This window comes from Carcharodon carcharias, chromosome 2, assembly GCF_017639515.1.
Source record: "Carcharodon carcharias isolate sCarCar2 chromosome 2, sCarCar2.pri, whole genome shotgun sequence".
NCBI classification, from domain to species: domain Eukaryota; kingdom Metazoa; phylum Chordata; class Chondrichthyes; order Lamniformes; family Lamnidae; genus Carcharodon; species Carcharodon carcharias.
In genome coordinates, this window is record NC_054468.1 from 111642749 (window position 1) to 111670018 (window position 27270).

Below are 27270 nucleotides of genomic sequence, written 5' to 3' on the forward strand. Positions count from 1 at the left end.
TAGTGACCCTGATGCTACTCTACATGTAGGTCCCACCGAGATGTGTGTCGCTGCACTGATGGAGGATATGGGTGAGCGCCATGACGGGTCTTCAATAGTGCTGCCCTCACCATCCTCATCCGAGGTGCTCACGGCGCTGGAAGAAGGTTCAAGGTTGCCTGATGTCAACGTGTCAGATGTGCCAAAGACAGAAGCTGCATGGAACACAGAACAGTGGACTCAGAGTCACGTTGAGAGAGGGATGATGTGGTGCAGGATCCTCACATGGGTGTATACTGCCAACCTCACAATCGCCACAGGAACAGTTGATGCCCTCCCTGGCCAACTCCAATGTGTAACTCTTGAATGGAGTGAGGAACTTGGTGTCCGGCACTGCACCCTCTCTCTGGGATCTCACCCGTTGATTGTGTGCAATCTTGTCCTACATAAAAACAGATGGAGAGAGTGTGAGCAAAGCTCATGCCAGACCAAATGAGAAGGATGCCAGGCATACATGTGTGCTGAGTGGAGCCATGGACAGGATGAGGAGGCAGTCTCCAGAGTAGATGAGGCCAGATGGAGAGGTGAGGGTCTGTGTTAGAGAGTGAGTGGTGATATCCCTTGAGATGGCATTGACTGAGATGCCAGTGAATGTGTGGTGGCTTCTGAGTGGGTGAGTTGAGATTGTTCAGATGGTTGACTTAGCCTAGCGGCACAGATGAGATAATTCATCCGTTTTCTGCACTGGATGGCCAACCCCTTGTGTGCAGCACTCGCACTGACTATGTCCCAAGCCTCCTGCAGCCAGAGTGGGGGTAGAGGACATCGAGGTGGGCCTCCATGGCATCCAGAAGGTGTCTTGGGGATGCGTCAGTGAGTCCAGGAGCTTAATTCTTTTTGGCTTTCAGGACCAAGTTTTCCCCAGAGAAGCCCTGGAGCATTGAGAAGTATGTGTGTGGCTGCAGTTTAAATATGGTGAGGGAGCAGTGAGATAATGGATCAAATGGAGGCCGGCCACCAGCAACCTGGCGTGTTTCCCATGACTGCATAAATTATGAGATGGGAAGGGGTCAATAAGGTGCGAAGACCTGCCATTGCAGCCAGTAGGTAAAACGTCATTTTTTACGCCCGCTACTGCACTTAGTGCAAATCTGGGATGACTCTGCCCATTGTTAAACATCCCAGGTCACTTCACATGAAGGTTATCAAATGACGTTTGACGCCAAGTCATTTAAGGAGATATTACATGAGGCAAAGGTAGGCTTTAAACGAGGAGGGGGCTGAATTTTCAGGCACAGAGTCTGGTGGGCACGGAGATTCACGCTGCCAACTGGCATATCAGTTCCCCAGCTTCATCCTGCCCCCAGCCATTTTCGGGGTGGATTCCCACTCTGCGATTGTGGCCTGGCTGCTGTTGCTATTTTTCACTTAAAACTTTAAAAGGTTGGAGGGAGGACACGTCAAGAATAGGGATGCCCTTTCTCTTACATATCTGAAAAGGCACCCTGCTGCTTCTTCCAGGCTGGAAGGCCTCCTATTGGTCCTTCAACTTTGAGATCCTTAATTGAATGGCGAGCCCACTTCTGGCCGCTAATTGGCTAATTCAGGGTATGTCACTATCAGGTGACTGTCCCGCACAGGGGTGTGCTCCTGATCCCCATTTGACACTGACATCGGGATCAAGAAGCCCACGGGGAAAATTCTGCCCTCTAAGTTAGAGAAGTGGAGGTTTACAGAGGGAGTTCCCGAGCTCAGGGCCGAGGCAGCTGAAGGCATGGCCGCCAATAGTGGAGCGATGAAAACCGAGGATCCGCAAGATGCCAGCATTGGAAACGTGCAGAGATATCGGAGACTTGTACGGCCGAAATGAAAGGAGCAGCAACAGGGTGGTAAGTTTTCAGCCATTTTACTTGAACAGCAATCTCTTTCCCTCCAGAAGTGATGGGCTCAAATTGCCCCAAGGTGCCAGTACATCAACCAGACAAATATGTCTAAATTTCAAACTTACACAATAAGGTTCCACCTTATCATTGTGATGTTTCCATTCCTTACATTTTCCATTACATTGCTGCTTTGCTAGACACTTCGGTTCACTTTAACAGTAGTGCCTTGTGATATGGTCCCTGTTTAATTAGAGTTACCTTTAGAATTTTATCCTCCTCATTACCCTTGCTTTGCTGTGTATATCACAGTGCAAGTGGGGAACAGTGAGCTATATTGGTCACTTGCATCACAACAAGGACTCTCTTCTCATACAGTGTGAATTGTTGTTTCCCCTGACATTGGCATTTTCTTGCGAATTGTCCTGATGAGTAGAAGACAAAAAGCTTCAACAAAAAATGTTTCTTTTTTCAGCAATGAAGGAAGTTGTAAAATTCCATGTGTGCTTGCATGGGCTTCCAATGTATTATCTTATGATTGGGAAGAGCTGATGAAAAAGAGCAATTTTTGTTTCTTCATTACTAATCAAGTTTCCCGCTATATGCTGCTCAGCCCATCTTTCTGGGTGATCTTACTCTAGTCAACAAAGTAGAAAATCCCTTGTCAATAGCAAGCTATGGGCAGTGTTTCTCGTTTTGGGTTGGGACCATGCAGGTCCTAACTGCACACCATGTCAGGAGCTGTAACCCAACATCAATTTTTTAAGGGGAGACGGTGACATAGAGGTAATGTCACTGAATTAGTAATCCAGAGACCCAAGCTAATTCTCTGGGGGCATGGGTTCAAATCCCACCTTAGCAGCTGGTGGGGTTTAAATTCAATTAATTAATCTAGTCTCAGTAATGGTGACCATGAAGCTATCATGGATTGTTGTAAAAACCCATCTGGTTTACTAATGTCCTTTAGGAAAGGAAATCTGCCATCCTTACCTGGGCTGGCCTACATGTGACTCCAGACCTATTGTACTGTGGCTAACTTGTAACTACCCTCTGAAATGACTTAGCAGGGTCAGTTCAAGGGCATTTAGGGATGGACAACAAATGCTGACCTTGCCAGCGATGCCCATATCCCATGAGAGAATAAAGAGTAAACATTCTTTTGCCGGATTGACCAATTAGTGGCCAGAGGGAGTGCCCACCATCCAATTAAGGATGGCATGCGAGCTCTCTAAGGTGGAGGATCAGTAGGAGGCCCTCCAGCACTTATCTTGCCATTGCAGGTAAGGAGGAGACAGAGAGCACCTCTGTCTTGAAGTTTCCTCTCAGCTCTTGTAACATATTTGAAATTAAAATTAGCCACAGCTGCTGACACCCTTGTGGAGGTAAGAATGGCAATCTCTGATCAATGGCCTTAATTGACTTAGCAAGCTACCTGCAGGTAGCCATTCCATGCGTGATCCTGCCTCCAGGAAATTGGTTAAGCCTTGGGACTGTGGCAGGGATAGTATCGGGAAATTCCATGCCTGTCCTGCCCACCTCCATTCTCGCTCCCATATCGGGTCTAAAATCCTGCCCTATGTTTTAAGGCTATAATGAAGAAAGGCTGAGCAGACTGGGGCTCTTTTCTCTAGATTGGAGAATGCTGAGGGATGATCTTTAATTGTAAGAGGTAATTTGGTGAGGCAGACATAGAGATGTCTCCATATGTAGGAGAGGCCAAAACCAAGGGCCATAAATATAGTATGAGATAATAAATCTAATAGCGAGTTCAGGAGAAAATGCTTTACCCAGAGAATGGCTAAAATGTAGCGCTTGCTACTGCATAAATTGGTCAAAGTGAACAGCACAAATGCATTTAAGGGGAAACCAGATAGGCTCATTAGGGAGAAAGGAATAGATGGATATGTTGGTAGGGTTAAATAGAATGGGATGAACTTTGAGTGGAGCACAAAACAACATAGACCGGTTGAACTGAATGACTGGTTTCTGTGCTATAAATTCTATGTAATTCCACGTAAAGTGGTAGTGCAGTTCATCAACTCCCAAAATGGAGCCTAACAGGAATATTGACTCGCACTGGCGTTCATCTCACTGTGAAATCCCAGGAAGATACTGTTGATGAATGAAAAATGAAATTGCATGTAAGGTTTGTTGTCATAAATTCTGTATCTGTGTGATTTTCTCAGCACCAACTAATTTAAAACCTTTCCAGTTGTCTTTAACTGAGCAGGGGGCTTGGCAGTAGGTTCTTAAGTCAGCCAACTCAGAAGGGATGCCTCACCATCTCTCCACCTCCAAATAGGTTCCTTCACTACCTCCAACAAATTTCATTTTAAAATGTCAAAGCCGGGTCATCAAAGGTGATGAAGGTAAAGTGGCATGAAACTAGAACAAGTCCCATCTTCCTCAAATATTTGCCAATTGATTCGTTATTTTAAACTTGGAAGCAGACGTATGGAACAGACAATAATGGCTTAGATCATCGTCAGTAGAAAATGTATTTTTATATTTATTGACAAAGGGTAGGATTCCTGGTGATGTCTACAAATCCCTTATAATAAATCAGTAATGGGGCGGGTGCGATTTCATGGAGCCCACAATGGTGGGAAGTGTGGTGCACAGGGTGACTTAATTAGGTAGAATGGGAAACTTAGATTTCCTGACAGCGGGTTGAGATGCAGAGGTAAAATTCGCGGTGTGTGAAGAATAACGCTGGTCTGTGGTGGGCTCTTACTTGTAATGCATTTGCATTCCATAAACCTCAACGGCATAAAACCTTTTAAAAACCAGGTCCTACCATCAAGATAAAATCAGTGGCGCACAGAATCTCCTGGCACCCGGTTCACAATTATTTAAAGGTGGCGTGCACCAGCCGGCTTTGTGCACTTGTGTATAAGGTCAGCATCATTCCTCGAAGGCACAAGGAGGGGAAGGAGCAGAAAAATGGACTTTTGCATGGAGGCATGGGACCAGCAAAGGTGAGTCAGCATTGGGGGGCGGGGGTGCACAGCAGAGTGGAAGAAGGATCCGCGAGGCGGGGGGGGGGCGGAGGATGGGGGGAGTGATGTCAGGTTTGGTGGGGGGGCGGTCGGAGGCATGGAGGAGTGAAGTGGGAAGGACCTAGCATCCTGGGTGTGCTGGGGGGTTGTGGTGGTGGGAACAGTCAGTCAAGGTTAGAAAATGGGGGGCCTAAAGCGGTGTCAGTACTGTCCAAATGTTTGTCTATCTCAGGGTGTTGGCTGGCAGAGTCCTTACAGGGCTTTGAGTTCACCTACAACATTTCAATTATCCCTGCTGAGAGTGATCTCGGACAATGCCCTTTCCAATAGATAAGAGGGAGGAGCAGCTTCACCTACAAGTTCAGTCATGTCCCACAGGGTGAGAAGTACAACACTGGACACTGAACAATCAATAAAGAGTGAACCCAAAAACACAACATTTCTTCCACGATAAAGGGAATGTCCCTAACTCCCCTGTAACCATCAATGTGTGCCAATCATGAGGCATGCCAGTACATTTGGCTCTCTAACTGAGCTTGCCTCAACAAAGAATGACGATACACACATGAATAAAGTGAAACCAATGAAAAGTGAAACATTTGCAACTGAAGTTTAATTTTGGAAAAACACCTGTGCTACCTTTGTGCTCTCAAGGCTTATGTTAATGGCAATGGAGTTGGACAGGAAAGTAGTGGCCATGATGCAGAGCCTCCATGTTTGACCAGGAGGCTCTTTAATGAGCCACCTGTAGATGCAGCTTTGTCAGGTGATGGTGAGCTTCACCAATGAAAAGCTTTCCTGCTGCAACATTGAACGTGTTTTGTATGCATGCCGTTGGCACTTAGAATTTTAATCATGATCGCATGGGAAATGACAAAAAAGAAAAAACAAAGTGGTGTACAGTTCTGCTTACAATGTCAGGAATGGCACGCTGTTGATAAAATCCCAGCCAATGTGTGCAAAATCCTTTTGCGCCGTTCATTCAATGCTGACCTCACAATCCATGCCAATAGTTTTTCAGAAGTTGGAATCTGGAAATTGGAACCCGATAAAAATGATCATGAATCTATCAGATTGTTAACAAAACCCAACTGGCTCACTAATGTCCTTTTGGGGAGGAAATTTGCCTCCCTTATCCAGTCAGGCCTACATGTAACTCAGTGTCACCAATTTGGGTGGCTCTTAATTGCCCTCAAGTGTTCCATCGAGTCACTGAATTGTACCAAACATTTGCTCATTGGTTCAAAAAGAAGCTTCAGCACCATCTTCTCAGGACAACATGGGATAGACAATAAATGTTGAGAAGGAATATAAAAAAAATCTTTATTGAGTTTGCTGGTAATTAAGGTGGAGTTTTCCATAGGATCACAGGGGAGAAGAGATTTGTTGCAAGAGTAAATTTTATGAGAAGCTCTAATACTGTGTGCATTGTAATTAGTTTCTCTAAGCACTTGGGGTGTTGTGATTTATTACTCTCATTGTCCCTGAGATTAAGTTAGCATCCAAAGTGTAAAGCTTACTGTTGTCCTGTAATAGTTTCAGTATGGTCTGAGCATAAAAGATGTTTATCCTGATATCATTTACATAGATGGACCCTGATAAGTTTCATTCGCTCACAGTCAGCACTTTTTAACTACAAAATGACTTTGAAAGTGTTCTGTCACCTGTCTTTATTGAATTGACTGCATTGAATAGTGAAAGAAACCATTGCTGTCTTTCATTGCAACCAGACGGTCGGACACACTGTAGTTATAGAGATCTGATTCTGTGCTCTGAGGGGAAACTTTTGGGGAATCAATACATTGGATCTGATACGTATCTTAATGATACCTACATTTTGTTATGGCAGAAACAACTCAAGAAATAATGTGATTTGCTGTCATATGAACCAGTAGCTTAAATTGTTTATACCGTAAATTGAGGAAAAATCTGGTTCTAATTAAATTATACTGCACTGTGATACTGAAATGATTAATAGGGCAATGAATAACTAACTTTGCATTTTCAGAGTATATATTGATCACAGGATCATAGAAATTTACAGCTCAGGAGGAATTATTAAATTCAGTAATCGACTCAAGGCTCACTGAGGTCAATTAAAATATCAGTCGACCAGCTCTTTGTTTTAGTTTTATTTATTGCTTTCGGTGCATTGTGGGGTAAATTAACACCTCAAAGGAGCAAACCCTGTCGAACAGAGCGAAACAAAAATAGAAAATTCCGCAAATGTGTGGACTGCTTGCCCAGCATCTGGGGGAAGATAAAATAGTCAGTGTTCTAGCTGTGACCCTTCACCAATGCTGGTTACTCCTGAAACACCAATCTTCCTCAGTGACTTTCTTTCCCTTGTTTACAATAGATGTTTCTTTGAAATCTTTTTGAACCTTGGAATCAAGTGAATGTCAACCCTATCTACATCCTATATATATGGCACCCAAACAAAGTCAATTTTATGTCACATTTTTCATACATCACCAACCATTATGAAGTGTGGCCCCTTCATACAGCATTATTTGTATCAACTGGTCACTATGGGAAGGCATTTCCAGGCAGAAACAGAAGCTTAGTTTCTGCTTTGAGTGTCAGCTGTGATTTACTGGATAAGATTTTACAATATTCATCTGGCAGGTTTTAAACCCGTTCTGGAAAAATATCAGCATTACCGTTGTGTGGGGGAAGTCCAATCAGTGGCTGGGTGCCCCTTGGTGGAACTGTGGAATGGGGTTCAAAGAAGGAATTAGAGGGAGGAATTTTATCACACATTCTCGACGTTAGCACAGAGCAGCATTAAGAGAGCTGCAGAGACAGGGCTCCAAGTTACCCTCTTGGCTGGAATCACTCTGTTGCCAAGGGAGATTACAGGGAGAAAATGGACTGGTGTTGAAATTTTTTTTAAAATCTGTAATCACGTATGGGAACATATAGATAAAAACAAAAAACTGCGGATGCTGGAAATCCAAAACAAAAACAGAATTACCTGGAAAAACTCAGCAGGCCTGGCAGCAGCGGCGGAGAAGAAAAGAGTTGACGTTTCGAGTCCTCGTGACCCTTCAGCAGAACTGAGTGAATATTAGGAGAGGGGTGAAATATAAGCTGGTTTAAGGTGGCGGTGGGGGTGTTGGGGGGGGGGGGGGTGCGGGGGTGGTTGTAGAGAAGTACAGTGATAGGAGCAGATAATCAAAAGATGTCACAGATAAAAGAACACAGAGATGTTGAAGTTGGTGATATTATCTAAACAAATGTGCTAATTAAGAATGGATGGTAGGGCACTCAAGGTATAGCTCTAGTAGGGGTGGGGGGGGCATAAAAGGAAGGGGGAAGAAACAGGTGGGGATGGAGGAGGGAGGTCAAGATCTAAAGTTGTTGAATTCAATATTCAGTCCGGAAGGCTGTAAAGTGCCTAGTCGGAAGATGAGGAGCTGTTCCTCCAAGGGCCCTCAACCGTGTCTGGCCCATCTCCCGCGCATCCACACTCACGCCTTCTCCTCCCTCCCAGAAACATGATAGGGTCCCCCATGTCCTCACTTATCACCCCACCAGCCTCCGCATTCAAAGGATCATCCTCCGCCATTTCCACCAACTCCAGCATGATGCCACCACCAAACACATCTTCCCTTCACCCCCCCCCACAGTGGCATTCCGTAGGGATCGTTCCCTCCAGGACACCCTGGTCCACTCCTCCATCAACCCCTACTCCTCAACCCCCACCTATGGCACCTCCCCATGCCCACGCAAAAGATGCAACATCTGCCCGTTCACTTCCTCTCTCCTCACCGTCCAAGGGCCCGAACACTCCTTTCAAGTGAAACGGCATTTCATTTGCATTTCCCTTAACTTAGTCTACTGCATTCGTTGCTCCCAATGCGGTCTCCTCTACATTGAAGAGACCAAACACAAACTGGGCGACCGCTTTACAGCCTTCCAGACTGAATATTGAATTCAACAACTTTAGAGCTTGACCTCCCTCCTCCATCCCCACCTCCTTTCTGTTTCTTCCCCCTTCCTTTTGTTTTTTTCCAATAATTTATATAGATTTTTCTTTTCCCACCTATTTCCATTATTTTTAAATCTTTTATGCCCCCCACCCCCAATAGAACTATACCTTGAGTGCCCTACCAACCATTCTTAATTAGCACATTCGTTTAGATAATATCAACTTCAACACCTCTGTGTTCTTTTGTTCTTTTGTCTGTGACATCTTTTAATTATCTGCTCCTATCACTGCTTGCTTGTCCCTACAACCACACCACCCCCTCCACTTCTCTCCCCCCACCCGACACCGCACCCCCCCCCACCCACCCCCCACCGCCACCTTAAACCAGCTTATATTTCACCCCTCTCCTAATATTCACTCAGTTCTGCTGAAGGGTCATAAGGACTCGAAACGTCAACTCTTTTCTTCTCCGCCGATGCTGCCAGACCTGCTGAGTTTTTCCAGGTAATTCTGTTTTTGTATGGGAACATATATCCTTTTTTAATTTAAATATTATATATATTTAATGTGCTCTTCATTGAAATGTCTGGTCAACCTCTTCCACACTGTGACTAAGTAAATCTCCCACAGTTATCAAAAAAGCATCTACTAAATGATTGATGTCACAATGTGTGGGTAAATGTGAATTTGCTCACTTTAGCAGAGGGAATAGAAAAGCAGCATACTATTTAACTGGAGAGAGATTGCAGAACTCGGTGGTATAGTGGGATCTGGGTGTCCTGGTGCATGAATCGCAAAATGTTAGCAATCAGGTACAGCAAACGATGAGGAAGGCAAATGGAGTGTTGTTGCTTATTGTAAGGGGAATGGAATATAAAAGTAGGAGAGTTTTACTGCAGCTGTACGGGGCCTTGGTGAGACCACATCAACTGTGTGCAGTTTTATTCTCCTTATTTAAAAAAAATATATAATTGCTTTAGAAGCAGTTCAGAGAACGTTCACTGGACTCATTCCTGGGATGAAGGAGTTGTCTTATGAAGAAAGATTGAACAGGTTTAGGCCCATACCCATTGGAGTTTAGAAGAATGAGAGATGATCTTATTGAAACAAATAAGATCCTGAGGGGACTTGATAGGGTGGATACGCAGAGGATGTTTCCTCTTGAGCGGAAAACTAGAACTAGGGGACATCATTTAAAAATAAGAGGTTTCCCTTTTAAGACAGAGATGAGGAGAATCTTTTTTTCCCAAAGGGCCATTTGTGTGTGGAATTCTCTTCCCCAGAAAGCAGTGGAGGCTGGGCCTTTGAATTTAGTTAGACAGATTTTTGTTAGGCAAGAGAATCAAGGGTACTGGGGGGCAGACAGGAAAGTGGAGCTGAGACCACAACCAGATCAGCCATGGTCTTATTGAATGGTGGAGCAAGCTCAAAGGGCTGAATGGCCTACTTCTGCTCTTTTGTTCCTATGTTCCTAGTCGCTCTTGAGAAGGTGCCTTCTTGAACTGCTGCAGTCCATGTGTTCTAGATACACACACGCTGCTGTTCAGAAAGGAGTTCCAAGATTTTGACCCAGCGACAGTGAAGGAACGGCAATATAGTTTCAAGTCAGGATGGTGTGTGGCTTGGAGGGGAGCTTGCAAGTGGTGGTGTTCCCATGCATCTGCTGCCCTTGTCCTTCTAGGTGGTAGAGCTTTGGTGACTTTCCGCAGTGCATCTTGTAAATGTTACACACTGCTGCCACTGTGGTGGAGGGAGTGACTGCTTAAGGTGGTGGATGGGATACCAATCAAGTGGGTTGTTTTGCCCTGAATGGCGTCGAGCTTTTTGAATGTTGTTGAAGCTGCACTTATCCAGGCCAGTGGGGTGTATTCCATCACACTCCTGACTTGTGCCCTGTAGATGGTGAACAAGCTTTGGGGAGTCAGGAGGTGACTTACTCGCCACAGAATTTTCAGCCTCTGACCTCCTCTTGAAGCCATAGTGTTTATATAGTTGGTTCAGTTCAGTTTCTGGGCAATGGTAACACCTAGGATGTTGATAGTGGGGGATTTAGTGATGGAAATGCCATTGAATGTCAAGGGGAGAGGGTTAGATTTTCTCTTGTTGGCGATGGTCACTGCCTGACACTCGTGTGATGTAAATATTATTCCAAACCTGAACGTTGCCCAGGCCTTGCTGCATGTGGGCACAAACTAGTTCAGTATCTGAGGAGCTGTACTGAACACTGTAAAATCAGCGAATATCACCACTTCTGACCTTATGATGGAGGGAAAGTCATTGATGAAGCATTTAAGGATGGTTGGGCCTAGGACACAACCCCTAGAGTCTCCTGCAGCGAATATCCTGGGCTAAAATGATTTGCCTCCAACAACCACAACCTGTACTGGTGCCCATAGTATTTCTCCTGTTTACTGGCAGCTTCCTAAATATCACACACTGCTCTTGACAGCCTACAGCTCTTGAAGGGGAGGTGGACTTTAGCTGACAGCAACTAATACTGAGGATTATGGGTATTGGCAGACGCAGGAGGAATTACTAGGGCCCCCTGTTTTTCTAATATTTCATTGGAGGTTTTGGTGGAGGACCTCAGAAGGAGGAGTAGCATCTTCTATGCACCAAACTGTAGGATAATATCAAAACAAGCTGCCTGGTATGTGAGCAGGGATGGCAGAATGGGCCAGGGTCATAGATATAGCCCCCAAGACATTGCTGCAATGTTGGAAAAAGTTCAATGACCCCACAAGGATAGCTAACGTAAGCCTTAACTCATATCTCTCAATATGCTCTGCTTTGTCCTGCAGTACTTATTACCCCAGCACTTACAACTCTTCCCTTCCCCATTACCAGCACCCTCCTCAAATCATTGCAATGTACTTCGCTCCAACTCCTTCTGGTCCCCACCTCAACACTTATTACTCCTCAATATTACTTCCTCACACCTTCCATCTTTCACATGTTCAAGGGAGGAGGAGGGACATGCTGCAGCCATGTGGTACTCCCACTTAAATGTTATGAACATCATGAGCAGTAATGTGGCATCTGACGAAGCTGGAGGACCAGCCCAGCAGAGCTTTAAGTCATCCTCCTCTTGTTCGATTCTCACAGAAGTCTCAACCTTACACACAGCGCAAAACAAATCGTTATTGCTTTCAGAAGCCATGCATCTGTCCATGCTTACCAATGCCATTAAATGCTAACCCTTCTCCTTTTCTTCTCTTTCAGATCCAGAAGATAGAACAGTACTCTTGGGACAGGAGAATAGGGCGGCATTGCAGGACAGGAAGCGTCTCTTGACTGTGCATTATTGATACCATCTCAGAGACTGGAACTGTACGTAGTTCAGAGGGTGGACTAGGGAGGTCTGTACACAGAGTTGCACACAGAGCCAGGACAGTGGGTTTGGACAGCCCAGGAATCAGCTCACCAGTAGGAGAGCTCATAACCTAGCCCTGCCGCAGAGGATACAGATGAAGACTTGAGGGGCCACCATAGATAGGAAGACTGATAACAATCCACACAGGCATTCTAAGTGTACTGGTCTGCCCACCAGTGATCTTCTGCACAATGTTGGATACCTTGGAGGGGTCCAGGTCCAGCACATGTGCTGTCTTTGTACATGGAAACAAGACTATACAGTCAATAATGGCCCACTCTATGAGAACTGCAGGGGGCTCCACAGAGATGGCAACTTGAGTGACAGCTCTGACAGTTATGATGGGTGCTACTGTCAGCTTGGCTCTGAGGTCCAGCATCTTCTCTAGCTTACAAAACCTGAAGAAAAGCTTGGGCAGAGGTTTTCAAGAGCATCCCTGTATATCTGTACTCTGTTCGAGTGCAGACCGGTGAGGCTGCTGAGCCCCCAAAGTGGCCTTGGCTTCGTGGCAGAGGCACATGCAATTCTATCACAGGCAGAGCACCAATGGGCCAGAATTTTACACTCCCTCGCCAGCAGGTTTTTATTTGGTAGGGTAGGGTGGGGGGGGGGGGAGTGTGAAATCGAAGGGATGGGATTCTCTCCGGATTCCTGCCTGCCCAGACCACACTGTGATTTCACACTGGAGCGGGCAAGGCCTTGGACGGAAAGCCCACCCTTGTCACGGTCGAAGCCATTAAGTGGCCAATTATTGGCCACGTAAGGGCCGTTTCCCGCCCAGCCTCAATTTTTAGCCTGGCGGGAGGATTGAGCTGGCATGGGGAAGGCCAAAAATCTACAACGTTACAAAAATCTACAGGGAAGTAGTGGGGTGTCCCCATCAGAAGCCCCCTTAGGCAACGCCCTTAAAATCCAGTGGCCTCCAGACCTCCCTAGCCACCCCCATCATCTCCCCTGTAACCCTGATCACCCCCTTCATGTCCTCCCCACCTCCCCTTTGCCTCCAGGCCTTTCCTACCCTCACTGTTCTGGGATCCATTGAACTAACGTGGCCTCCACTCCCCAAGCTTAAGCTCCGGCATCCTCCTGAACTACCTCTTTTCTTCATTGCATTTCATGTTGCTGTAAGGACTGAGGGGCTGCCTGCCAATCAGATTGGCCGGCAGGTCTCCAAGGCGGGACTTCCTCCCGAGTGAGGGGCGGAAGTCCTGCCTACAACTACTTAAATGCTCACTCGAGCGTGAATTGGCTGCAGGGTACTTGTAGTTTCTTTGGATGGTGGGAGGCGAGACCCCATCATCCGAAAAGTTCAGGCATTGGTCACCCACCAGCTTCTCAACTAGTACCCTGATTGGTCAGACTCCCCTAAGGAAAGCCAAGTCCTCAGTCTCAGCTGAGCGCAGACTTCCACCTCAAGAGAAGCTGTTCCCATTAGCTGATGGCACAGGGATTAGGCTGCACAGATTTAACATTTTGGGCAAAAGATGGGGAGCAGGGTTTGAGGAAGAACATTTTTATGCAGTGAGTATTAATGACCTGGAACTTGCTGCCTACAAAAGTGGGGGGAAGCAAAGATGATCAATATTTTCAAAAGGAAATCCTATAGACACTTGACAGCTATAGAGATGGAATGAGGGAATGGGATTGACTGATTTGTCCTACAGGGAACAGCATGAACACAATGGCTGAATGGACTCTTTCTGTGTCATATTATCTCTAAGATTCTATGACTCTATGGGCGGAATTGTCCCAGATTTGCACTAAAGTGCAGTAATGGGTGTGAAAAATGATATTTTACCCATCAGCCACATTGGTGGCTTCTCGCGCCATATCGTCCCAAACCCACCACGCCATCACCACATTGCTTCACCACGCTGGGTGCCACATTTAAAGTACAACTGCGCCCACACTTCTCAGTGCTTCCAGCCCAGGACTACTGCAAAGATGACATGCTCCAAAAAGCAAGAAGACTGCAGCCCCCAGGTTTAGTGACACATCCCTCAAGCACCTTTTGGATGCCATGGAGGCTCACCATGATGTTCTCTACCGCTGCTCTGGCCGGAGGAGGGGTAGAAACATTACCACTCTGGCTTGGTAAGCAATGGCAGTGGTGATCAGTGCCAATGCTGAACAGAAGAGGTTGGCCATCCAATGCACAAAGAGGATGTATGATCTCATCCGTGTCCCCAGGTTAAGACAACCATCTCATTCCTCTAAACTCACATGCTCACAAGCCCATCACACATTCGCTGGCATCTCATTCACTGCCAGCTCAAGGGACATCACCACTCACTCACACACACACCCTCACATCTCCATCTGGCCTCATCTCCACTGGAGACTTCCTCTTCGGCCCTCACCATCTTGAGGCCATTTGTACAGATCAACATGTGCCCGCACACATTTCCTGGGATACACTCCTTCTCCTGTACAGCCTCGTCCTGCAGCCTCTTGTCTTGCCTGAGGTCCACTTCTCCTTCTTCTCCAAGCAAGCCCTAGCCCTGCAGCCATTGAAATGTCTCCCATGCCTTACGGCAGTTCTGGTAGGTAGAGACCTACCCATGAGCCCCCCTAAAAGTGATGTGGTGCTGCCTGTGAAGCCTGGAGCTGATGTCTGTGAGTGCTGCCCAAAGCAAGGTCGACAAACAACCCTCCAAGTCCCATTGAAGTATAGCTCCCCAAGTGCACGCCTTATATAAGCTGTTGTGAAACACATCGGTGTGCAATGAAGCTGACGTGCGTGGACGATCCAGCATAGGGGGATGATTCTGGTGGGCTGGCCTTATAACGATATGCAGATGTATTACAATGAGGTTCCAGAAGCCTAACGGTGGGAAATGCAGCTGAGAAGACAATCGCAAACTAGTTTTGCAACATCATGAAACCGATTTTTGGCCTTCTTGTCATATTGTCCGCTCACGCCGCCGAGCACGCCCGACATCAGCAGGCCTACATGCATAGAATCCATGAAGCCCCGCACTCAGAAGATTCGACCAATGCAGGCAAATTTCAATGTTCTTTCACCCTGCTTGTCAGCCTCCATGAGAAAGCTAACAGATTCTTGTCATCTCATAAACAGTACAGCACTGACCTGTCAGATAGCTTTGTACACAGAAAACCGACTGATATTACTAATATTGCCTGAAACAGATCAGAAGAGAACAGAATTACAAACATTTACAGGCACTGTAACCTTCACTATTCTTAGCAATGCAGTGAAGCCCTTGTATTGGGTTCCAATTTTTTGCCAAATAGGTAGCACAGTATTGTCACCCTTTTGAAACACAGCCACCTTTCACACTGTTCCTCTTTGAGGTCCAGCTATGACGCTCTGGTTTTGAATAGCCCCATATAGTAATACCTTCTTCAGCCTCTTCTTGAAGCCTGTTTGTAGGTTTTGCTGCTGTCTTTCCTGACCATCCTCCTGAGTTAGTAGTCTCAAGGATAAGCTCAGTAACATTCCCATGTTCAGCAACTGAGAATAAGCAAATCCTGGGAAACAATTCCTAATCTCCAAAAATGCACATTGCAGAAACATCTCACATACAATCACATCACAGAAACAGTTAAAAGATTGGCCCAAAAGCATCTTAAAAACCTAAACTGACTGACCAGAGATGGGGAGTTTGAGGGGCATGAGGTTCCTTTTAAATTGTAAAAACTGCTTGTCAATTGTTCCCACCATGATTTGCTGATGGGTTAATGAAGTGACATTGGACACGAACGCTAATATTGCAATAGACCCGCAGTTCAGGCACAGGACTCTGAATAACATATTTAAATAATGTCTGCATTGGTTTCAGGTGGTTGCCAGGAATGCCTTTCAAGCATCTAAACCAAAATGACATTTGGCGCACTCCTGAAGCAGAATATGACACTGAAGAATTTTTTTGGTGGCGCCCATTTTGGACCCGGAATCTGGTAGGGGCTAATTTCTAGCTCATTATATTTTGTAACATTTGAGGCCATGTTTAAAAAAACATGTTGATAAGGAGAACATATTTTCATTTATATAACACCCCATTGTGTCATCAAACAGACTTTAATTGCTTTTAAATAATTAATTCCTTTTTTGAAGTGACAGTTGTTATGTAAGTAAGGTGGAAGTATGGGGACCTTTGTATATTTAAAACAATGTACTGGATTTTGGTCCAAACTCTTCTCCAAATTCTTTCTTCTTTATTTGGAGTGACTTCATGTAATAATGAATTGGCAGTAACCTCAAGGAATGCGACGAGTGCATATAATATCCACTGAGAGCAGAGGTCCAGCACAGCTACCGTCTCAAAAATGCAAGGAGAGAAGGCTCATATAATGTAGAGGAAAGCAATAGTTAATCAAAGAGGCAGGTCAGGATAAAGTGGAGGTAAAATTGAAGGAAACAATTTGGTTGAGAGAATAACTCCCATAGCAATGCACAGTGCAGCGTTCATTAAGGTATAGAGAAACAGAGGTTTAATTCCCTGTCTCTTGCCCCCTGGTCTCCCACCATGTAACAAGGAAGAGCTGTCACAATACTGCTGTCGCTCACCATGTTAGCAGCTGTAGCTGACAGAGGATACAAATCAGACTCCTTCTTGATTGTTTGAGGTGGAAGGCCTAGTGAGAGATAGAGAGAGAGGGAAAAAAAAGGAAAAAGAACAGATTCATATGCTCGGGAAAGAAAGGAATCGTTTGGAAATAAAGTTCCCTGATTAACAACTGCATGATTACTTGGCTTTTGACTGTTCATGTTAGTTGATGCAAACTCCAGCTGAGATTAAAGCCTTGAGTGTGCTGCATCTTTGGTAGCTGCAGATGGAAAGAGTGATTGCTCATTTGAACATATATTAAATCATTAATTTATTTTAACTTCTTCCTGTTTTGTTTTCTTTCTCTCCTAGTGCTTTTCATTAGCTGTATCATCTTTTAACAGAGAGAGAGAGAGAGAGAGAGAGAAATCAACTCATTATCATTTCTCTTCTAATGACCCTATGTAAATGACTGCCAGGAGGGATGCAACAATGATCTGGGTAGATTTCCTGCTCTTTATCATCTTTTGTGGATGAAATATTTCATATCCACTTTGCATCGCTGACAGCCTGACTGAGATTGTTAGTCCATGTGCTACGGGCATGTAATGTTAATTTTAAATACATCGCAAAGCTCATTAAAATATGAATGCTCTTTATATTTTCTATTTCTCACATGTCTCCTCAGAATCAACCACTCCATCTGCAGGCTTGACCTATTTGCATTTTATTTCAGAATCCAAACCTTTCATGTGAATTAGAAACAATAGTGGTCTCTGAAATCAATCCTTGAAGCACCCTACTTCATATTCCCCACCACCGCCCCCCAACTCACGATCACATAACTGCTGCAACCAGTTAAAGAGGAAGGTCTTCTGACTCAGGGCCAATTTCTTATCTACTCCTGAGGTTTACTCTGATTCTTCACAACAATGAGCTTAGCTGTCATATGCGTTTTGGAAGTCTAGATATATCAAATCAGAAAGCTTTGCTCTGTCAGAATATTATCTTAAAATTCTATGGCACAAAAGGAGGCTACTTTGACCTCTTGCGCCTGTAAAATCTCCTGAACAGCTAGAAACGTTTTTAAAAATTCTTTCACAGGATGTAGGGTTGTTGGCTAGGCCAGCATTTATTGCCTATCTGTAATTGGCCTTGAGAAGATGGGGATGAGCCGCCTTCTTGAACCGCAGTCTATGTGGTGTAGGTACAACCGCAGTGCTGTTAAGGAGGAAGTTCCAGAATGTTGTTTCAGTGACAAGTGAAGGAATATTGATATATTTCCAAGTCAAGGTGGTGTGTGGCTTGGAGGGGAACTTCCAGGTGTTGGTGTTCCCATACATCTGCTGCCCTTGTTCTTCTGGATGATAGAGGTTGCGGGTTTGAAAGGTGCTGTCAAAGGAGCCTTAGTGAGTTGCCGCAGTGCATCTTGAAGATGGTGCACACTGCTGCCACTGTGCATTATTGGTGGAGGGGCTGAATTTTTAAGGTGGTGGCTGGGGTGCCAATCAAGCAGGCTGCTTTGTCCCTGGATGGTAACACTCTTATTGTGTTGTTGGAGCTGCATTCATCCAGGCAAGTGGAGAGTATTCCATCACACCTCTGGCTTGTGCCTTGTAGATGGCGGACAGGCTTTGGAGAGTCAGGAGGTGAGTTACTAGCCACAGAATTCCCAGCCTCTGACCTGCTCTTGTAGCCACAGCATTTACATGGCTGTTGCAGTTCAGTTTCTGGTCAATGGTAACCCTCAGGATATTGATATTGGGCATTCAGTGATGGTAATGCCATTGAATGTCAAGGGGTGATCATTAGGTTCTCTCTTGTTGGAGATGGTCATTGCCTGGCACTTGTGTGGTGTGATTGTTACTTGCCACATATCAGCACAAGCCTGATTGTTGTCCAGGTCTTTCTGCATTTGGACATGCTCTGCTTCCGTACCTGAGGAGTCATGAATGGTGCTGAACAGTATGTAATCATCAACGAACATCCCTACTTCTGACCTTATGATGGAGGGAAAGTCATTGATGAAGCAGCTGAAGATGGTTGGGCCTAGGATACTGTCCTGAGGAACTCCTGCAGTGATGTCCTGGGACTGAGATGATTGACCTCCAACAACCACAACCATCTTCCTTTGTGCTAGATATGACTCCAACCAAACAAGAGTTTTCTCATGATTCACATTAACTCCCGTTTGGCTAGGGCTTAGTCATATTCCCTCTCCACAAATTTTAATATTTATTTTTCAAATATTTTTCAACTTCCCTTTTTAAAGTACCATGAATGATGCTTTCAGCTCTGCTTCTGGCAGCGATTCTGGGCTTAAAGTCATCCATACAAAAGAAATCCTAAATTTGCCCTGCATGTCTCAACTCCTCTGCCTTGCAAACTATTACCTCATCTCTTACCTTCCTTTGCTCTCCAAAGTCCTTCAATGTGTTGTCACCTCCAAAATCTGTACCTAACTTTCCTGCAACTCCATGTTCGAGTCTTTCTCTTCAGGTTTCTATCCCTGCCATTGTATGGAAATGGCTTTTACCAAAGCCACAACTGGTACTTTCTGTATGATGTATGATCCTTCCTTGTTCTCTTCAACCTCTGTGCAGCCTTCAGAATAGTTGATCATACATCCATCTCTATTGCTTTTCCGCACTTTCCAGTGCAATGTCACTGACCTCACTTGATTCCACTCATAACTATCCAGTGCATTTCCAGGAATGGCATCCCTCATTGTCCCTGCATCATTACCTTCAGAGGCCTAAGGATCCATTCATGGCCCTCTCCACTTCCTTTTGTTTCCCCATGCCAACAGCATCTGCAGACACGGGGTCAGCTTCCCCATATGCGCTGTTGACACCCAGCTCTGCCTCTCAACACTTTGCTCAACTCCTCCACTGCTGCAGTGTCGTCAGACTTGGAGAATCTGCACATCTGTCCCCATAAACATAGGCAATACCAAAGTCATTACATTTCCCCCTAACACTAGCTCTGTATTCTTGCTATCAATTCCTTACTTTCTTTGGCTATTTCTTTAGTCAGGAATGAGACTGGTTGCAACCTCAGACTAAATGTCCAACCCCATATCCTCTCGATCACAAAAATCACACACTTCATGTCTGCCGAGCACCATTTTAGGAAAGGTTCTGACCTGAGTGTCATCCTGTTTCAGTTGGGAGATCACTTTTGATATGTTAATCAGGATTTTATGACATAGAAAGGACCTCGATTACAGTTTTAAGATACAAATGAGAATAGCATGTGTCACTGACACTACCTATTCATATGATTGTTGAGTAGACTAATTGCTGGTCCTTAAAGTCTAGGTGACATAAAGAAAGCAATAGGGGTAAATGGATTTTTTTTTGGTTTGATGGGATCTTGGCAGCTTGTTTTGATTGCTATTTATGTAAAAACAAAAGAAGCACAAACTGATGATGGAAAATTAGAAAGCTTTTAAAGTATTGAGGAAGAACGCAGCAGATTACAGAGCAGCATTGTCAACCAAGTAGGCAGATGGATGGCAGATATAGCCCAATGCAGAGAGATGTGAAAGACTTTGACTGTTAGTGAATTAATATTGAGAGCAATGAATTTAGGACTATCAGTAGAAGAATAACATGGGAAGTTCAAAGGATATTTTTTCATAGAAAAGGTATTAGAATTTGGAAGGAGCAGCCACTTGTGGCTATTCAGGCCAGCACCATTATCTCATTTAAAATGAGAGTGAAACAGCTTTGAAAAGGAAGGATATTAAATAATATAAGGTGAGGTGGGAGACATTGGATCAGCATAGATTTCTCCAGTTGGTGCTTACCAAATGCAAAGATCTGAATGGCTCCCATCTGTGCTATAATTTCTAAAGTGAAACATTTCATCTTTTAGCATCTGACCCAGAATGTTGTGTGCTAGGAACTCATATCAGGAATTCAGGTACATACCCAATTTGTGGGCCCATGGTTTTCTATCCCAGGAGAACAAAAGATGGAAAGTTACTCCTATCATCTTATAATTTCCTTGTAAGCTTGTCAAGGTTTATGTTTGTTTATTATGCTTACAACCTTTGTTTTAGATTCTTCATGCTTCAAAGTAACATCACACTCATGAATATTTGCCCAATCATATGATATACAATCTGGATTCAACAATATTCCTGGCACCTACACATTTCTGTGAATGACACATCTTCAACCTGGTTGTTACTGTATCAAAGAGCTACTTACAATTAAACTGTCTATTAAATCCAATAAGCTTTCTTTTCCCTGAAAGTTATTCCATGTACTCACTATTTCTGTGTTGTCTTCAGTCACATTTTACAGACGGATTGCAGTGAACTTGAGTAAGCAGTCCCCCTTTTTCTTCACTATTGGACAGTAAGATTTCTTTAAATCTTAATACAACTTAAATAAATAATATTGCTAGAACATTTCCTTTGTGGCCAGGGCAATGATTTTGATGTAGTCAGGGGAAGATTGGCACTTACAATGCTCCCCAACCCAATTTTGTTGCTATTGAATAGCCTTTAATCATTGCCCTCAGTTCTATGGTTCATGTAATTAAGCATCACTGCTTGGTCTAGAGCGGGTTGCCATATTAATATCGCATGATCCCAATTGAGATATAAGCTAGAATGACGAGAGTTCCAAACCATTATTAAAAATAGGTTTATAGATGACGAGTCTTTCACTCTCAACTTACCTGACCAATGTGAAAAGAAAATGATAAAGTGTGTAAGAATATAAACCCCTTCATTGTAAATAGGTATGAATTGGTAACAAAAGGTGATAAGAACATATCAAAAAGAATTCGGATCTATGAAAAGAATTAAAAGATACGATGAGTTCAAGCCGTTTTTGAGGTTAGAATTTCAAGCATCTGTTGTAAAGGGATTTAGATATAAATTGGCTTAGAATGTACTTTGCTTTATATAAAATCAAATGCGTTAATATTTCGAGAATGTCTATTAAATTCCATTTCAATCGTTCGGCCCTTTGCAGCATATATTATGTCTAAAACTCTGTCCGGGCTTGTTATTTTGTCTTAAACATAAGGAATGAATACTTGCTGAAGGGATTTGATTCCCTGTAGACTATACCCTGTGGGAGAAAAAAATAGATTGGGTGAAAATCCACATAAAAGAAACAATAACCACAAAAGCTATGATCCTATTTTCTTTAACATCGCCTTGGTGTCGATACCGCCCCTCTCTAACTTAAGGGCTGATGTGCAGAATCGGTGACTTGACAACTTAAAGGTGCGATTGGGTGGGTTAAATAAACGGGCTTTAGATTCACAATTTCGGCAAAGATAGATCAAAAAGCCTATTTAAAAAAAAATGATGGATTAAGTAACGGCTGGAGATGAAAGATGCTGCACATCACTTTTCGTTGTCTCCTGATGACGGTGTTTCTCAGGAGTGGAGGTTACCTCCTCCTCTCTGACGAGCAGCGCCTCCTTCGCTTTAAATTGGGATCCGTGCGGCTCGGCTCCATCCAGAGGAGAGTTGCAAGCAGCCGGGGCAGCGCTGCACGCTCGAAACCACAGCAGGCACCTCTCGCACAAGAGGATGCATCTCTTGCCTCTCCTCACCTTATCCGTTCTGTCTGCTGTGGCAGGTAAAATTTGCTTTCCAGCATTTTAAACCTGATTCCAATGAGAGGGAGCTTTCTCCATTTCAGCACCTTGGATAGCGAACTGGGTCCGGGTTCCTGTTGCCTGCCAGAACTCCCTCAGTAAAAAAATGCTGCAAATGCTTGGAAGTACTCAGAAGGTCTGGCAGCATATGCGTAGAGAGAATCCGAATTTAACATTTCGAGTCCAATTCTTCAGAACTCTAAGTGTATGATTTGGTAGCAGCTTAACTGACTTTTTTTTCTCATTATTGGCAAATCGAAACACAAAGTGACATGTATTTATGACAGAAACGAGCTCGTTGGTAACTATATTTCAGAATATCGGTTGTTTTACTGTCATACTTTGTGCAACCCAGTCACAAAAGCGTGTTTCGATATTTTTTGAGGGGGGTGGGGTGGTCGTGTTGTATGCACTGGTTTGTGGTCAGATTGTCAGAGACTTACAGAAAATTTTCTCCCCACTGTACTTCATTGTAAGTGTGGGGAGAACAATTGTGTGAAAGACTTTGAAGCGAAAGGTGAGCTTAGAGAGGGAAAGTTTCTCAGAAATCGCGCCACGTCAGAACCAGCGTAGAGAAAATGTCCTGGATTTGAAGAGATCTGGTGGGTTCAGTTTCTAACCAGCAGGTCAGGGTTCAACAAAGCTTGTAGATTAACTGTTGCCTCCCGTTCGCTAGCCTAAATGCACAACTCGATCAAGCTACACCCTGTGCAGCAGTTGCTTGAAACAGGCCGTTAATGATATATTTTTTCTTTCCATTATTTCTTGCCAATAGTCAGGCCACTGCCGGTGGAGCGAGAGGCGCAACAGGATGAACTGGTAGGTTTCTGTAGCTCTTTCTCCCGCAAGATGTATAGTCAATTCTCTATTTCCTGAGTCAGAATCAGAGGAACCTGATACTGATCATGTTATTTGCCCGTCCAGGTGACCAGATGTATCATTGAAGCACTTTCCAATGCGCTTTCTAAAGCTAATGCTCCTCCAGTGACCTCGGAGTGCAGAGAAATCTTGAACGGTAGGTTTGCACGGTAAATGGCATCAGTTACCCTTCTGTACTCCCCAGGTCATTGACGCAGAATCCTTTAAAAAAAACTCCTGGAAAAGGCTCCAAGCAAATGCTCGCCATCTGTGCGGGTTCGCTATTACCTGCGCCGAAATGTTGAACCATAGCGGCATTTGAGGGAGGTGGCAGTGTATGATCCTCTGGACACTGAGCCGACAATGTACAATCCATTCGGTGGTACCTTTCTTTGAAGCGGTGCGATTCACTGCCAGCAAGAAGCAGTTAAAGAACTGTCAGTAATGGAGAATTCAACTGCGTTTTAATGCTTCAATATTCTAAATGTGCGTGTCCCTTTTTAAATTACTTCATAGTAATGATCCGCTTAAGTCTCGCCTCCCAATAAGTGATGGGTTCTCGCTGTCTCACAGCTTACTTTTTGGGGGGGGAGGGGTGGGTGTGGGATGGAATCCAAGTTCCAGCATCTTCCGGATGCCTGCTCCCAGGATATCTGTGTGTTCGCGCCTAAACAAGTTTTAAGAACGATCAGCAAGATTTACATTCACTATAAAGTCCACATTTCTGCCAGGGCGAGTCCCATTTTTCTTTCCCGGCGAAGCAGCGAATCGAGCGACTCTGCATTCGGGATTTCTACTTTCATATTCTATGACCATTTCAGTTCGGGTCCGTGTGCAAGTGGGACCTGAGTTGAAAAGGGGTGGGGTGAACCGCTCTCGATTCCCCCGCCCTCGTCCCCAGACACCAGCCCCCCGAAACATTCAAAGCTGTAATTGCAGAGTTCCTTGTAAGGAAGATGAAGCGACTTCCACAGGTCATTGTAATTGCTAGGCCGTTTCATTTACAGAGACATTGAAAGGGAGCCATTCGAGGACTGGTGGTTTCTGGTTAATTAAAGGCGACCATGTCTCTGGTGAATAAACTGGGAGATCTGGCGGCCGTTGAAGCCCTGGTCACTGGATCATCAGCACTGCTTTCGTATCTGGGACCTTCCAGTGCTAATTGCACATTAAAATGTTCACAGGGATATAAGATGCAACGTTTAACAAGGATTTTTTTTAAATGCCCAGTGAATGTATAAAGGACCTTTTGTATTGCTGGCATTCTAGCTATTTAAATGAAAGGCCTGCATTTGGATAGCGCCTTTCACACCTCAGGAGGTTCCAAAGCGCTTTACAGTCTGTTAAGTAGTTTTTGAAGTGTGGTCACTGTTGTAAGAAACAGGGCAGCCACTTTGCCCTCGGCAAACTCCCACAAACAGCAATGAGATAATGATCAGTTGATCTGTTTTGCTGATGGTGACTGAGGGACAAATATTAACCAGGATAATATGTGGGTCATCCTAATCTAACCTAATGAGAAGTAACAAAAAATTAGTTTGACTTTCATACAGTGAAAACCATAATTGAGAAATCATGCCCATAGTTAATGAGCTGTCCTAGTTCCTGATGTAAGATCCTTAAGTCTTTATTACATCCTATTCCAGGCAGGAAACATGAAGTAGCTGGAAAGAAAAATGACAGAGAAAGCCAACATTATGAAGAGGAGAGACATGCTGCTGAGGAATCAGAAAAACGTCATTATGAAGAGAAGGGAAGGCAGGAGGCAGAGGAGAGGCATGAGGGAGAGCATTATGAGGCAGATAAACGAAAGAAGGATGAAAGCAAGGAACAACAGCATTACAAACAAACCCATGATGAAGAAAGAAGTGAAGAGAATAACAGTGAAGAGGACAGCAGGAGTACGGAAGACTTCAAACCAGTAAAAACCACCCACCATGTCGGGGGCCACAGAGACCATAATTCCAACCAAGAGTATCTCAACTATGAAGAAAGAAGATATGCAGTGGTTAGAAGTGAGGAGGAAGAAGCAGAAAAACACAGAAAACAAAGACACAGTGAGGAAGATAGTGGGCAAGAGGAAAACAGCTCACAAAAGACAGACAGTTTTGAGAATACAAGCAATGGATACCATCAAAAATGGCCTCACGGATATGACAAAACAAGTGAAGAGTCATCGGAGGAAGATAAAGCCATTGGTTTACATGGACACTCAAAAGAAAGAAGACGTAGTTCTGAAGAAATGTACAGTGACAGAGAGATGGATGGGCCTGATGAAGAGCTCAATAATCAAGATAAAAAAAATGGCATTTATGACCATAAGGAATCTGACTCTGAAGAGTCAAAAGAGGGAGATAGTGAAGAAAGAGAGAAGCATCTTAATGGTCACATACAATACCACAAAAGAAACAGCTACCGTCATTCTGAGGAGGCTAGGAGAAGCCCCCAGCAAGATAAGAAGAACTCTGGTAAATCTGATGAATCCAGCAAAGAACTGGAACACATAAATAATATTCGTAACTACCCTAAGAGAAATAACATCCAGGAAGCATATGGAAAAGGTAAATATTATTATGAGGATAAAGTAAATGGACACACGAGGAGTAACTCAGAAGAATCAGAGGAAGAGAAACAACACTATGAAAAAAAGACCCATAGTGGAGAAAAAGTACACTACAGTGAAGAAAAGAAACCCCATGGTGGAGAGGAGGAAAAGAGGCACCATAACAGGAACACAAGACGTCACAGTGAAGAGGAAGATTTGGAGGAGGAAGAGGAAAAGAAATATCACAACGAGGAAAAGAGGCATTATAGTGAAGAAGATAAGAGGCATAATCACAATGAAAAGTGGCACCAAACAGAGGAAGATGCAGATGAGAAGTATGTCAGCAATGAAGAAGATGATGGAGAAGAGAGAAATACAAAACACTTTCCAAAAGTGCAGCGGGTTTGGTGGCAGAAAAGGCAGAGGATAGAGGATAGAAACACTGGCAGTGAAGAGGAAGCAAAACACAGCATGGAAAGCCACTTCTATCCAGAATATGAAGAAAATGATGGCAAGTGGGAAAAAAGACATTATGAGAAAAAACATGAGGAGGAAGACGGGGGAGAGAAAGAGGAAGGTAATGAAGAACATGCTTTAAGACAAAGGTTTGCCCATGATTACCAAGAGAAAAAGATGTATGACAGAATGGACAAGCTGGCACAATATCTGAAATCCAAGAAAAAGTCATTGGAAATCCCAGTACTTTATGATCTTGAAGGAGATGAAAAGCAATACCGCAAAGATGAGAAAAGGAACATGAACCATAGAACACTGACTGAAGAAGAGGTGAGCCAATTGATTTTTTGTTTGTTGAAAGGGAATAAAGATTTTTACTAATTTTCATTTCTTACTTTGGATGAACTAGTGAGTAAGGTTAGAGGGAAGAAGTATTCATTTTCACTTTGCGATGCAGTCATTTGATTAGTAATCTAAAATAATCTGATGGACACTAAAATTATCACTATTACGTAGAACAATCATGACTATTCATAAAAAGTAGCTTCCCACAACTATATTCAGCAATATTTTGATATCAAGTTTCTTAAATATTGTAACTACCTAATTTGATTGAAGGATGTACACCTGACATGTATTTCATAAGAATTACAATTTTAACTCTTAAAACTTCAGTAATACTTGGGAATTAATATTAAAGTCATAGTTTAAAATATATACTGTTAAACATTTTGTGATATAACATAATCTAATTTATATTTTTCAAAGCAAAATTTTTGTGGAATTAGTTTTCCAAAAGCAGCTATTTTGATAGTTGAAGATATTTAGAAGGCTGAATATGATTTAAAGAAGTTTGTTTTGAATAACGTGTGTTTGCAATCCTGTTGTCATCAAGTTAAGTGCTAATTCCTGTTTATTTTAATTGAATATTTGTTTATTCCTCATTCAAGGAGTTAATATCTGCAGGTTTTTTTGTGAATATTCCTCAAAACATTATTTTAATCCCTAGTGATAAGATAATGTTGAGCTATTAATAATGGTAAAGATTAAACTTTGGATTAATCTCCACTTCCTGAACCATCTTTAATTATTTTGAATGAGGAGATT

The 27270-nt window shown here is 43.7% G+C and overlaps 1 protein-coding gene across 1 annotated transcript in view; it reads left to right on the forward strand.

The window, feature by feature from the left end:
• The first annotated feature begins 1796 nt into the window (after positions 1–1796).
• chgb (chromogranin B) overlaps positions 1797–27270 on the forward strand; it is a 44538-nt gene continuing 19064 nt past the window's right edge. Inside the window, exons 1-5 of the mRNA XM_041206171.1 lie at positions 1797–1868; positions 5513–5630; positions 23080–23123; positions 23229–23319; positions 24809–26493. Of these exons, the coding sequence (XP_041062105.1) occupies positions 1797–1868; positions 5513–5630; positions 23080–23123; positions 23229–23319; positions 24809–26493 (2010 nt within the window). The remainder of the gene's footprint in view (positions 1869–5512; positions 5631–23079; positions 23124–23228; positions 23320–24808; positions 26494–27270) is intronic.